The sequence below is a fragment of the Dermacentor andersoni genome, chromosome 10 (genome assembly GCF_023375885.2).
Source record: "Dermacentor andersoni chromosome 10, qqDerAnde1_hic_scaffold, whole genome shotgun sequence".
Lineage (NCBI taxonomy): Eukaryota > Metazoa > Arthropoda > Arachnida > Ixodida > Ixodidae > Dermacentor > Dermacentor andersoni.
This window is the reverse complement of record NC_092823.1, coordinates 129705814-129719708: the sequence shown is the minus strand read 5'-3', so window position 1 is coordinate 129719708 and position 13895 is coordinate 129705814. Positions and strand designations below refer to the sequence as shown.

Genomic DNA, 13895 nt, shown 5'->3' with positions numbered 1-13895 from the left:
TTCAAAAAGATCGATGACGTCAATTTTGTCGCTGATCTAAACATCTGGTAAGGCTATCGTCACTATATAATTGCCTATTGAAACGGGTTAAAATGGAAGTGTGTGCGTGCGGCATGTACCTAATTGGCTGCTTTTATGTATTATGTAATTCAAACGGTTGAACAGCTGTCGCTGCGGTCATCAATAAGTGATCGGGAAGAGAACAACTCATCACGTGACATTGCAGGACATGTACTATATGTACTTCTGAACCTTGTGAAATGTGAGTGAGTGCTCTTATTGTATTGCAGAAGCGTTCCAAGCAAACAGTGATCAATAGTAAATGTTAAAACACAATTGTGTGAAGTTTTGGGGCAGCCACTTGGAATCCCACTTTCTGCCATTGTGTGAATCACATGCCTCAAAATCTTACCACGAGAAGTCCACCAATTTCAAGGTTTCTGAAAGTTGGAAGTTAAAATGACACTCCTACTTTTTACTCTTAGAGTCTAGATCAGATATGTATGCAGCTTTATATTTAGCGTACGTTCGAAGCACTGGAAGAAGAACAGTTTATTTTTGGCTCAAACATATTTTACTGCATTTTTGCTCTTTAGCTAGATTTTGTTTCTTCCTGAAAAGCCACCTTTTGAATATATGTGACCATCAAATGGCAGAGTTATGCTGAAACTATACTAGCAGTCTACAATAGGGTTGGTAATATTGATGAATGATTAGTCGATTAAAAGTGTCCCACAAAATGATTAATCTTCATCGATGTGCATCTTTCATTTAATAAACTTAATTGATTAGACATGTTCGATTAATCGTTTTCGAGAGTTTGACAGAAGTAGCCTGAAAATTTTGAAATCGTACTAGAATGTCAGTGCATTAGCAGTGACTGTACGGCTGTGGTAGAGCGACTGTCGACTGTTTTTCCAAGTCCAGAGTGATGCCATGCCGAGCGCTTCCCCTCACATTGTATGCACTACCACGCTGCCTGAAGCCGGAGACCTCAAATTCCCTCGCAATTCGGGGCGTACTATAGCAACCCAGTCTTTGATTGTTGTGTTTGTGTCAATCCCAGTTCGCTAGAGGCGTCGCACAGCATTCACGCTGGTTTGGAGCATGTTCTCGAGCATATATTCTCGCATGCTGGTTGTGTGACCATTCAAAGAAGGTGTCTGTTTCACCCAAACACCTCGGCCAATGGACATTCCTTCGCTCTAAAAAGAGCATGTGGCTTAATATCCTAAACCAGTAACTTTCATTTCCCCTGTGCATATTGCAATTTCTTGCATATTTTATTTGGGCTTCACCTTTAACTTTTGCCATTTTTCATATTTCTTGTTTAACTGTACTGTATAGGGATTCACTAGTGCCATGCATCTTGTCTGCTCTAACTGACATTTTATAACATATGTTGTTTAATTTTCTCAAAGGCCACTAGTGCCAACTCTATTTAGTCTTTAACAAATTAAAGATTATTCTTTGTCAAACTTTATACACTATTATTTCTAACTTGTTTCCACCTCTCAAAGCGAGAAGATAGGGTCCTACAAAATTAGATTACTTTGTTTCAATCTTCTTAAAGCAGCAGGCAAAACTTTTGATTAATCAATTAATTGATGAAAAACCGTGCACCAAAAGCAGTTAATCGATTAAAGGCTAAAATGATCAATTATTAATCGTTGATCAAATAAAACATTAATCGACCATCCCTAGTCTACAAGTCGATATCTTGTAGGCAGGTTTCAGTCGCTCTAAGAAATATGAGAAAAGCTTTAGGATACTGTAATTATACTGTCACATAACGATTGCCATTATGGCAGTAAGCTGCAGGGAATGGTTACCAGTTCTTGACTATATCGCCAATCAAAAGCAGTTAGTCCATGGCTGCTTTGTCATTATTACAAAACATCTGTGCAACGTTGGCAAGGGTGGTGTTAAGTAGGTGTGTCCGAGCATGTGGTACCTGAACGCTCAGGCTGGATGTATGCTATAAAAAGAGTAAAACCAATTCAGGATTATAATTGGAAAAGGTCCTACACCTGTTTCAAAAAGATATCCTCAGTCAGTCATCGGAATGATTTTAAGCTCTTTGTTGACTCGGCTTTCTAATATGCTTCATGATATTCTCGAAGATTACCTCCTAGATTATACTCGACTCTAGCATAAAATATAGCTGTGTTGCTTCTGTGCATTCCATGTAGCCATGCCTGCATTCAAGTTACGTTCTTCATATGTATTTACGTGGAAAGGCTGGTCACGGAAATGGTGCGAATTGAAATTAAGATTATGTGAGCAATAATTTTTAAAGAGAAGCGATAAGGTCATTTAGTGAGCGTTTTGTTTGAACAAGCTTTACCGACTTCTTTATGGAAAACTTTGCTAGTAGGTCTGGCAACTGAGAAGTGCTCATTGTCAGTTGTTCTTATCAGCAAAATAACCCCAAGAATCCCAAAATCTAGGAAGGCATGTAGAAAACAGATTCCTTCTTGGTAATCGACTCAAAAAAGATGACACCCAAGCTATCAAAGCGGCCAGAGTCAGGACCCTCACTGTGCATGCGTTGTTAACCTTTTAGCCCCAAGACTGAGCTGTAGTCAACCTGCAAGCTTGTATCGATATTGCCAAGGGCGAATCCTACTTGGTCACCGTGCATTTTTCTTTGCTCTGCGGTAACGAAAAATGCATGACTGCTCATTCCACTGATAGCTGCTAACTCTGGCCACTCATGCATATCATTTTATAGTTTACTTTTGCTTCCCTGTCATAAGTTGAGAATATTTTTGCTGACTTCTGTGTGCTTAGAGAAAAACTCTTTGCTGATAACTTACTGAGTGTTTCCGTTGAACGCTTGGGATGAATCATACAATAAATGTTTTTTTAATGAGAACATTAAGAGAAAAAAAAAATGGAAAAGTAGAAAAATTTCGGAAATTTGGTATACTTTTCTAAGAAAGAACTTAAAAGTGTTAAAAAGTAAAAATAAAAGTCCCTCATTTTTTTCTTTTTAAAGTTATTATCGCTAATGGAAAGATGTAACATATGCACATGTGCCTGATGGTGGCAGATGTTCATTTGCAACATGCAGTCTGAAGACAGCAATGAGGCGCTACGTCTGAAGCCGTCTGTGTCAGCGGCCCTCCGACAGTCCTCTTCCCAGCTGCCGAACTCTAGCAGACAGCTGTCGTGGCGCTACTTTGACGAGAAGGGCTATGTAGCTGTGGCACGGATCAAGCCGGGAGCGGACCCGTACGAGCGGCACAAGTTCAACCAAGAGGCGAGCGATGCTCTGCCCAGCAACCGGGCCGTCCCAGACACACGCCACCCTAAGTGCATACCGGAAGGCAGCTTGCTGCCAGGCGAGAAACTGCCGCCAACGAGCGTCATCATCACATTTCACAACGAAGCCCGCTCGGCACTCCTCCGCACCATCGTCAGGCAAGCCTAGTGATTCGCCACTCGTGACAGACATGAATAGCGCCCCGATCACATGGTGCACTTTCAGTCGCAATCAAGCGAGGTTGGGATTCAGTTTCTAAGCCGCAATTGGCAGCTTGTGCAAAGGAACCAATTATGATTGAGAAATTCGATCCTTACTTACTCAGTGCTTTCATTGAATGCAAGGAGTAAATCATACAATTAATGCTTTCTTTTATGAGAATATTAAGTGCAAAAAAGTCTAAGTAGAAAAATTTTAAAAATTTTGTTTACTCGTTTGGTTGCAATCAATACGGCCCTGTGTGACTGGGGTATAAAATACAGTTGAAAGTCCATATAATGAATGCAGATATAACAAGTAATCAGATATAATTAAGTAAATCTGAACTGTTTCTCCATTATGCCATCGTGTAGCAAATATATGCTTACAGTGAATATTGGATATAATAAAGGTATTTTTCTGTTTCATGCGATTTCATTATAACAAGGTTCAACTGTTCAGACAGTACTGACACGGGCATCCGCAAGGGCAGGGGGGGGGTGCAGGTGACCCCTCTCTTTCCCAGAATTTCTGGGCCATTGGACCGTATAGAGTTAGACAATATTCAAGCTTCGAATTATGAATGTTTGCAAGAAACATTTTGTGCAAGACCTCACTCTAGTTGCAAAATAAGCTTTATAAAGTTTATAATAAAATAAGGTTCAAACTATAAAATAACAACAAATGCTATTTGGGAGTTGTAAGTTTGCCTTCTGGATCCATGAGTTCATGCATACTGGCAGTGCTTGGACAAAGAATAGTTGAGGATACACACTTAAAAAAACAAGCCTGTCGTATCAAGGCCCCTGTGGGCTATGTAGCTAGGCAGACATTAGCAGCTGAAAACTTTCAATGCTAATGCTTCTAATTATCTAGAATATGCTAATTAATGTTTAATGACAAATTTTAGGGTACATTTTACACTTGCAATGTTGAAGTCGAGGAGTATTCAAGTTATGTCTGCTTAACAGAAATTCTATACATGCAGTCGACTTATGTGTTAATTTGAACCTGACGGGACCAACGAAATCAATCAAATTAGTTGGTGGGTCAAATTAAATAAGATGCAGAAAAAAATGCCAACACACGCCGCTGATTCATATGGCAGCATTTGCCCGATTGTAACACGTTCCTGAATCAAGCGCATGCCCACTTTCCATGTGTGCAAAGTAGCAAACTAACGTATAAATTACATCAAAGCTCCTAAGCAAAGTAAAAACCTGACACATACCCGATTTTTTAGCAAGAAAAATTGTTGCACAGTGGGTGGCCTGTTTTCTAAAGTCAGCTTCTCCACACGGTTTTCAAAAGTCAGTTTTGCCGCACTATATACGTGTTATGCGGCAAACCATACAAATGTTGCAAAGGTGGTTCGGTTTTATGTCCGACTGCAGTGCGCAGGGAATTTTCAGCCCAATTTTTCTTTAAAAAAGAAATGCGCATGTTAAACTTGGGGTTGCTCTTGGTGTCACCATAGGGGTCAGGTGCGTGCATGCTTATCGGTCAAGTTGGAATTATCCGGTGAAGGCTAATTTTAGGATCAAAGTCACCGAAGTTTGGGCCCATAGAGATCGAATTAACCAAAAAATTGAACTACCCGGAGTCGAATTAATGGAAGTTTACTAAGTACCGTGTTCAAAGTATGCAATCTTAAAATGTCCTACAAGATACGTAAGTGTTCCAGTTAGCAGTTTCCCAAAAGTGTGCCTCTAACAGTTCATTCATGTATTTTATAGCAGATAGCGGGGGTGAATATGTCGAAAGTGGTACTCGAAAGTGTAATTTTACACTTACATTTACTCTAAACTTAACAGTTAAACACTAATAAACACATTTTAGGTAAGTAGCAAAATAATCATTCTTTCTGGACAAAGTAGACAATATCGAAGCTAAGGCAGACATACATTATATATTATTATACTGCAGAAGGACATGTTGTTGGGCTAGAAGGTGCGTACTTAATTGCCAACTGCAGTGACATTTTGGACACTGTAAAATGTTTAATTTAAGATAGTGCAGATATAGTGAAGCCTTCATGCAAAATTTGATGTTTGAAATATGAGCAAGAGTGTCTCAAAAAGCATGCAAAAGCAGCCATTTTTGATACTGCAACTGAAGAAAACAGCCATTGCCGCTCGCCAGAGGTAATGCATGGCATAATGTGCAGCCCCTCGGCATGACCTCATAGATAAGCACAGACCACAGGTTTGCTTGTTATTAATAGCGCTTTGAAATGTGCAAACTGGATTTGGCTACTATCTGTTGGTCAAGCTGGTGCAAAACAAAGCTGGTATGCACCACATACCGGTACTGATACACCGTTACATGGTGCATACGGTACACTGGTACAGAACAAAGCCAGTACGCATGTGAGTGTGTACTCCACTTTGGCTGTGCACAGTTATGCATCGCTGTGCATGGCCTCAAAGATCGCAAAGGCACACCTGTGTAACCTGGACCATGCTGCTGCATAGCGTAGATACCGCAATTGCCACGGGGTGCCCCAACAAGCCCTTTCACTATTGTGACACTCGGAGGACCGCATGCTCTGATTGGTCTCTGGTTTCTCCAGGCACGGTGACACGAGGCAGCCCGAGCACCCAGCTCCCCTGGCTGCCTCTGCAGTGTCCTGAAAGGGGACTTGCGTCACAGCAACACCACGAAGTGCACATGTTTGCTTAGGTGCTATTTAAAGGCTTCTAACAAGATAGATATACAATTGGCAGTTGTGCAGCTTTGCCAAGATTGGTTCAGTGCTATATACTACTCATGTATAACAAATTTAGCCAGAGTGAAAGTTTGTTGCAGTTGGCCTTTAATAAGCTAATGTAGTGCATGGGCACAGACACACAGAAAATGTGCAGCACCTGTGATGTGTGTCTGTCTCTGTGGCTGTGTCCTAGCGTTGCTTTAGGTTATTAAATTGTTATGCAGGGCTACAATAATGTGACGATCCTACTGCATTTTAATTTTTTTTTGTCATGCTTTATCAATAGTTCAAGCGATGGTCTGCTTATACATTATTATCCAGGATTGACTGGTCATGAACGGTGGATGATAACAGAGAAATAAAATCAGGCTAAAGGAATCCTTATGTTATGCCAGCCCAGGACTTTGTAACCAACTACGATCAAAGTTGAGGCGCTTATTAAACATTCCGTCTAATGTGGCATGCACTGAATGTTCGTTCAACAGTGATCAACACAGAATGGCGAGAAATCATGACGTGGGTTATGGCGAAAAGAAACAGCAAAAGAAAAACAAGACAAGAAAGACTACCAAGAAAGCTAACTACCAACAGGTGCAATGCTCTGGTTCTATTTTACTAATAAGGTGCTCGCATAGTTTGTGTGTTCTTGAGCACCCTCTTTCTCCTAGGCCACATATATTTGTGTGCACAAAATAAATTAACCTGTTGATAGTCGGCGCTCGCCCTGTCTGGTGTTTCTTGTCCCTTTTTTATGGTGCTGTTCTTCTGCCATGAAGCTGTACCAACGAGCTCACTTTGAGACATTTAAATAACTTGGGCTACCATTTGTATCGTTTCTAGTGTCCTCAATCGAAGCCCTCCCGAGCTGATTGAAGAGATCATTCTTGTAGATGATTTCAGCGATGACCGTAAGTAGTTCTGCATTTAAAATGTTCTAATTCTCTGTCAGTTTCAACAGGAGTAGTGAACAGTTTGTTCTTTTTGTACTCGTGCAGCATCGGATGGCAAGGAATTGGCAGCTATACAGAAAGTACGATTGGTGCGAAACAACAGAAGAGAAGGTAGGGAATTCTGCATCTTCATTTTATTTATTTATTTATTTGAGTACCCTAAGGGCCCGTTAGAGCATTACACAGGGGGGCCCCCCCCCCTGTGTAAGCTAAGTTCAAGCATAAGTGGAATGTATACAATGCAAATATATGAAGGCATTAGGAATAAAAAAAATGATCTATACATCTAGCAGAAACAAACAAAATAAAAAAAGAAAGCAAAGAGAAATGGATTTTGTACAATATTTGGTAGCGTGAAAAACGCACAAGAACCTAAAATGCGATGTAGCCAACCAGTACCCATCAGAACACGAGCTTAAGGATACAATCGAATAATGATTTAGGTAAACAACCTACACAGATACATATCAGATGAAACGGAATGAATTTTATACAATGCCAAGCACATGAAAATACTGTTTAAGTAAATATTCAAGTAAATGTGGGTTCGGACAGATTGATACACTCTAAAAAGGTTAGCAGTGCTGCATGAAATGATTCGGTAAGCGATACAATGTTTGAAGGAAGCGAGATCTATTCGGCAATAGATAAAACTAGAGGCGAATTTTGATAAGCATTAGTCCTGGCGAATATAGGTTTTACTTTATGAACATGGTCTGTGCGGGTCGAGATGTGGGGAGCGGGAAGAAGATGGGCTCGAGCAAATGCAATGTTGCTGTGGTAAAGGCTATGGAAGAAAGACAACCGTGATAACTTCCTGCGCATGTCAAGTGAAGGGAGATTAAGTAATTTCTTTAAGGCGGACACACTTCGATAACAAGAGTATGAAGTTAAGATGAACCGCGCAGCTTTATTTTGAACTGATTCGAGTAGGTTCGTGAGATTAGAGTGACGGGGGTGCTAAATTATGGACGCGTAAAGAGGGCCTAATAAGAGAACTGTATGTGCGAAGTCTGGTATCTGTGTTTGCAAGGTGTAAGTGCCGTTTCAGGTACCCAAGTTTTTTGCATGCTTTTGTGGTGATGTGTTCAATGTGAGCATTCCAGCTTAAATTTTCGTTTTACAAGCTAGTTTTATTAAACGGAACTGGCATGATGATTGGGTGTGCATTTGCATTCTGAACACAAGTGAATGCATAAGCACAAGCTATACCGGCTTATCCATTTTAATGGAAACGGACATTAAGAATATAATTTTTCATATATCTCAACTCTTTCACATCAGTGGATCTTTTGAAGAGGCGGATATTACTTGCAAGACAGATTGCAGAGTGATATCAGCTTCTCACTAATTAACTGTTTAATTAATTTCATTAGGGCACATGCCTCAATCGCAACATTAAAGCAGAACAGCAATGAAATAATATTCATTCAACAGAAATCCACCACTTAGCACCAGTTTCAAGAAATGCGTTCTCAATATCTGTGGTGAAATGCATTGATGTAGCACTTGTCAGCACTGTGGAATGGAGTGTCTCTGCTGCTATTTATGGGTTTCTAAAAGGGTATCGTAACAGCGTAGATTGATTCTGTGTTTTACTCTAGTGTCGCATTTAGGATGACGAGAATCACGGGAAATGTTGCACGAAATGAGCAACGATAAAATATGCAGGCCTAGTGCGCAGTCGAGTGCGTGGGGCCCATGAGGCACGGGCACCGGTACTCACGTTCCTGGACAGCCACTGTGAGTGCAACCAGGGCTGGTTGCCACCACTGCTTAGACGTGTCAAGGAGGACCCCCACCGCATCGTCTGTCCTGTCATTGACGTCATCAATCTCAACTCCTTCAAATACTTCGGCGCCTCAGCTGACCTTCGCGGTGGTATGTAGCACTCTGTACCTTGATTAACTTGCGTCCCCAACATATGGTGAATCCCAATGGTAGATCCAGATTTTTTTCTGCTCTGTATGGAGCAATCCTATTCCAATGGCAGAATGAGAGCTTGAGTTGTGTCTTTCTATGGCAGATTGGGACCAGCCACCGATTCCAAATCGCTCTGCGGAGCAAAAATATTTGCTCTGCCGAAATCGGCAGATTTGAATGGAAGTCCGTGTGACGTATTTCCTTCACCCGCCTCTGCTTCCTGTCACGGTCGCCTGTTTCCGGTCGTGGACAGCTATGGACGACATGGAAAACATGGACGCTACGTTACGCCACCCATTTTTGTTCCTGCTTCTGGATAGTGACAGCTCCGACTCAGGTTCCAAAGTCCAGTGAGGATTCTTCCGACATGGAAGAAAAACAAACGCACGGAATGCTGGGATGATCCAGATGACTGGTGATGGTGATGAGGCCTACCCGATCCACCTCTAGTCTAGTGCCCTCTCACTTGATTTCCCTGTATTAAGTGCCCCCGCAGGAGCGCATGCATTCCATTAGAAAATTTGATGAGAGCGATCTTAGTCGGAATGACGCGCTGCTTCGTGATCGGCCGAGCGCTCACGATCTGCCGTTGGAATTCAACAGTAGGTTCATTTATAGGGGCAAACCTTGTGCTGCTAAGCCAATGCGGTGGCATTGATCCTAATAGTGGTCAAGCCTAATGGTGGCTGTAGTGCTAAATGTAATGTCTTAACTCTGTAATTAAGCTTGAAGCCTAATGCCATTAACGCATTACCACACAGATTAATCCAATTGCACGAAAACTTTATAATGCTGTAGTTGTGTACTGGGGCCGTATTATTTAACAACTTTTTTTTAAATGCAAAAACGGCAATGGTCCATTGAGCAAAAAAGCTGATGTCTGTCGTCTGTAGCAGCGAAATGGCAGGTAAATTTCCATTGGCTGTGACACCACGTCACGAGCACGCCTCATCGGAGCAGAGCGGGCAAAAGGGGACACCTGCTGCTGCGACAGTGCACCAGGTGTTGCGTGAGGGGAAAGGGCATCATTGTGATGCCATGCCACCCTTGCTCTCACTCTCGGAAGCCTGTGTTATCCGCACGTTTCTTGTCCACGCAAGCTTTTGCCTGCATGCTTATTGTATTTTGGTAAGGCCAAATCAAAATATGCCAAGTGTCTTAATGCGCTCACTTGCCCACGAGGAGTTCATAAATCAAAAGACCGCTTAGCATCATTCAATCGGCCATTAATCCTTTCGCATTCACAACTCTTAAGTAGTGCTTAGGTGTCCTCGAAATTTTTCATTTTTCATTCTCCACACAAGCACACATTAATTCCAGTGGCAAGGTATCTCAAATGCTCTGCTGAAGCAAGGCTAGAAATGAGCACAGACCTGTGTGGTTTGTTCTTCTATGGTTACTCCACTCAAAGAAATTAGTGGAACACCAACAAACTGAATGAAACAGCCACTGTTGGTACCCACCCAATGTCAGTTTAGTTTATTGTACTCACAGTAAGGCTTGTTTCATGTTTCCCCTTTGTTATTACTGCACAGGCTTTGACTGGAACCTTGTATTCAAGTGGGAGTTCCTTTCAAGTAAAGAGCGCGAAGAGAGGGCCGATCATCCAACACTACCCATCAGGTACGTCATCGCTGCCATTTAAGAGCAGCAAATGGCGTGTTCTACACCATGGTCCATGTAGCTGGCCATACACTGTAAAAAATGTTCACCCTCTTTGGGGCGTATCTTGTCCTCCAAAAATAATTGCCGTCTGTCTTGCTTGTGTTTCCTTTCTTGAAAACTCTGCGCTTGATACGTTCCTGTCAAGAATGCTGTCACGCTGATAACATGCATGCCGTTCGTGACATGGAAATGTTGAGCATGCAGCATCGAAGAAAGGTAAGGCACTCATGATAGATGACAATTATTGTTTGGAGACAAGATAAGCACCAAAGGGTGCAACACATTTGCATGCACAACTTGTTTTGCCAGTTTTCTTCGATGGTGGCAAGGGAAAAAAAAACCTTGAATGTTGGACATATATGCTACGTTTCCATTTCACTTCAGTGTGCTGAGCGTTGCTACAGACAACCACTTTGGTGAATGCAATGCCATGTTTGATCATAGGATCTGTTCTGTCAATAATGGCAAAATAATCATTTTTCCTTTCTTGTAATGCTTCCATTCAATACTTAACTTGATTATGTACCTTGAGCCCATCATTCAGTGCCTTTTATGAAAAGCTTGCTGTGCACGAAACCAATATTTAATAGCTACTTAATTATGAGTATTCACTAAAAAATGCATGATGCACCATCCGACCACCTTGATAATTTTTTCGATAGACTCTACAGCACTTTTGAATCAAAGTTATGTAAGTTGGACACATTTATCCACGGCCCATCATAATTTGTGATTAAGTAGAGTATAATATGACACTGCAAAATGCTGCCTTACACAAACATGTTGGTCTATCTGGCAATGCTTTGAAGAACCTTGAGGAATGCTGGATAGCCAGTTGCCTGGTGAAATGCTTCTTAGCACATTGATTCCTGTGGCTTGTGTGATCTGCATAACGTGTTGTTGCACGGAGGACATATGTATAGAAAATCTTAGTGGCTGTAGCAATGAGTACAACTTGAGGGCTGAGTAACCCGCAGTGAAACATGTATAATCCTTCCCAGGACACCCATGATAGCAGGAGGCCTGTTCGTTGTGGACAAGGCCAACTTCGACCATCTGGGCACATACGACACAGCCATGGACATCTGGGGTGGTGAGAATCTCGGTGAGCCATACGCATTTTCTACATCTCTTAGAATCGGTCATGAAATCATAGCCAGTGTCAATTAGATAACACAATTATTACAGCTGTAGCTTATGCGAGTTCTTTCACAGTGTGTCCAAGCATTATTTTAAAAAGTTACACAAATACGTTATGATAGCCGCCATGGTTGCCCGATTGCCTTGGTATTGCACTGCTAAGCATGAGGTTGCGGGATCAAATCCCGGCCACAGAATGCAAAAACACCCATGTGCCATGCATTGGGGGCACATTAAAGAACACCACGTGGTCAAAATTAATCCGGTGCCCCCACTACAGAGTGTCTCTTAATCAGACCTGGTTTTGGCATAACACTCCAGAATTTAACATAACACCCCAGAAGTTAATTTTTAAGGACGTTGTAATAATAATTAAGTTAAAATCTATTCAAGAATGTGCCAGAAATATTTAGAGAAACCATTTAAATAACAGTTGTGAAGGTAGTTTTGTAGCCATTATTTTTTAAAGAGAAAAGCTGATTAGCACTCAAAACATTCTTAGCATGTTATGGTTGATTGGAGTCGCACAAGATGTACGTGACCAGAACACCAGAATATTTCCAGAGATAGCACTGCTGTCAATGGATACATTTTCATTATTCTGGCATACACCCATGCTGGTCATCGTCATCATCAGCCTATTTTAACGCGACAGTGTTAAGGAGCTCGTGTCGCAGAAAAGCCGGTGTCGTCGGCGTCGGCGGCGTTGGCCGTGAGCGATAAATCCCAGCAGGCACTTCATGAATAAAAAACAACTTGCAAGATGGGCTGGGTGGGAATCGAACCAGGGTCTCCGGAGTGTGAGACGGAGACACTACCACTCAGCCACGAGTTCGATGCTTCAAAGCGGTACAAAAGCGCGTCTAGTGAATGCGGTGTTGCCTTAGAAACGAGCTGTTTCTAAGGCTCAGGCGTGCGTCGCTTGTTCAGGCGCACATTTCGTTGCCGCGCCGAACGCTGCATTGCTCGACGCTCACCGCGTCCGATGCGGGGCGCGTAGTCGCTTCGCCGTAGCCCATTGTCTTACACCCCTTGGCGGGTCGACGGGAACGCTGTCGCGTTCCACTCTTGAAGGCGAAGCTTAAGCGTCCTCCAATTTTTATGTCCACTGCCCAAAACGAAGGCCTCTCCCTGCAATCTCCAATTACCCATCTTGTGCTAGCTGATTCTAACTTGCACCTGCAAATTTTCTAATTTCATCACCCCACCTAGTTTTCTGCCATCTTCGACTGCACTTCCCTTCCCTTGGCACCCATTCTGTAACCCTAATGGTCCACCGGTTATCTACCTTACGCATTACATGGCCTTTCCAGCTCCATCTTTTTTTCTCTTAATGCCAACTAGAATATTGGCTATTCCCGTTTGCCTTTCTGATCCACACCGCTCTTCTCCTGTCTCTTAATGTTATGACTAACATTTTTCGTTACATCGCTCTTTGTGTGGTTCTCAACTTGTTCTCAAGCTTCTTCCCTGTATGTTATCACTGGTAGAATGTAATGATTGAATACTTTTCCACGCTGGTATGTTGTGGCAATGCTAAAACTGTATCATGCTCCAAGCAGATAGAAACATGAAGAATGGTGCAACAGTAAGCATGAAAACCAGGCACAGCAGTAGAAGCTTACATCCTGTACTTCTGCATTGCATGAAAGGATGCAGAGGAAAGGCTCTGTACCTTCTCCTTTTACTGTTATGTTTTCTTTTTTCTTTTTTAATGTGATGCCGGTTCAGTGCAAGGTGGTACGTTTAGGGCCTAAGACTTGAAACAAATTTCCCTGAGCCAGTCAGCAAAACCTAAAATTACATGTCAAGGTCACAAAATGAAAATGTGTTCTTTTGTGTTGAGCATTGTAACGGCACTTCATATTGACTGGTACAGTCAAACATCGTTATAATGAAATCACGTCTAACACAAAAATACCTTTCTTATGTATGATCTTTGTCATAAGTATACATTTGTTACATGCTGCTATTGACATAAAACATTAAACATATATTTTATTATGTCTGGTAATTTGTTATATTGAGGTTCTTGATTATA

At 41.9% G+C, this 13895-nt stretch overlaps 1 protein-coding gene across 1 annotated transcript in view; it reads left to right on the top strand.

The window, feature by feature from the left end:
* Positions 1-13895, top strand: part of LOC126545050 (polypeptide N-acetylgalactosaminyltransferase 2-like) — a 31333-nt gene that overhangs the window by 917 nt on the left and 16521 nt on the right. Inside the window, exons 2-7 of the mRNA XM_055078178.2 lie at positions 3077-3426; positions 7017-7084; positions 7172-7237; positions 8798-9007; positions 10585-10672; positions 11716-11819. Coding sequence (XP_054934153.1) covers positions 3077-3426; positions 7017-7084; positions 7172-7237; positions 8798-9007; positions 10585-10672; positions 11716-11819 — 886 coding nt within the window. The remainder of the gene's footprint in view (positions 1-3076; positions 3427-7016; positions 7085-7171; positions 7238-8797; positions 9008-10584; positions 10673-11715; positions 11820-13895) is intronic.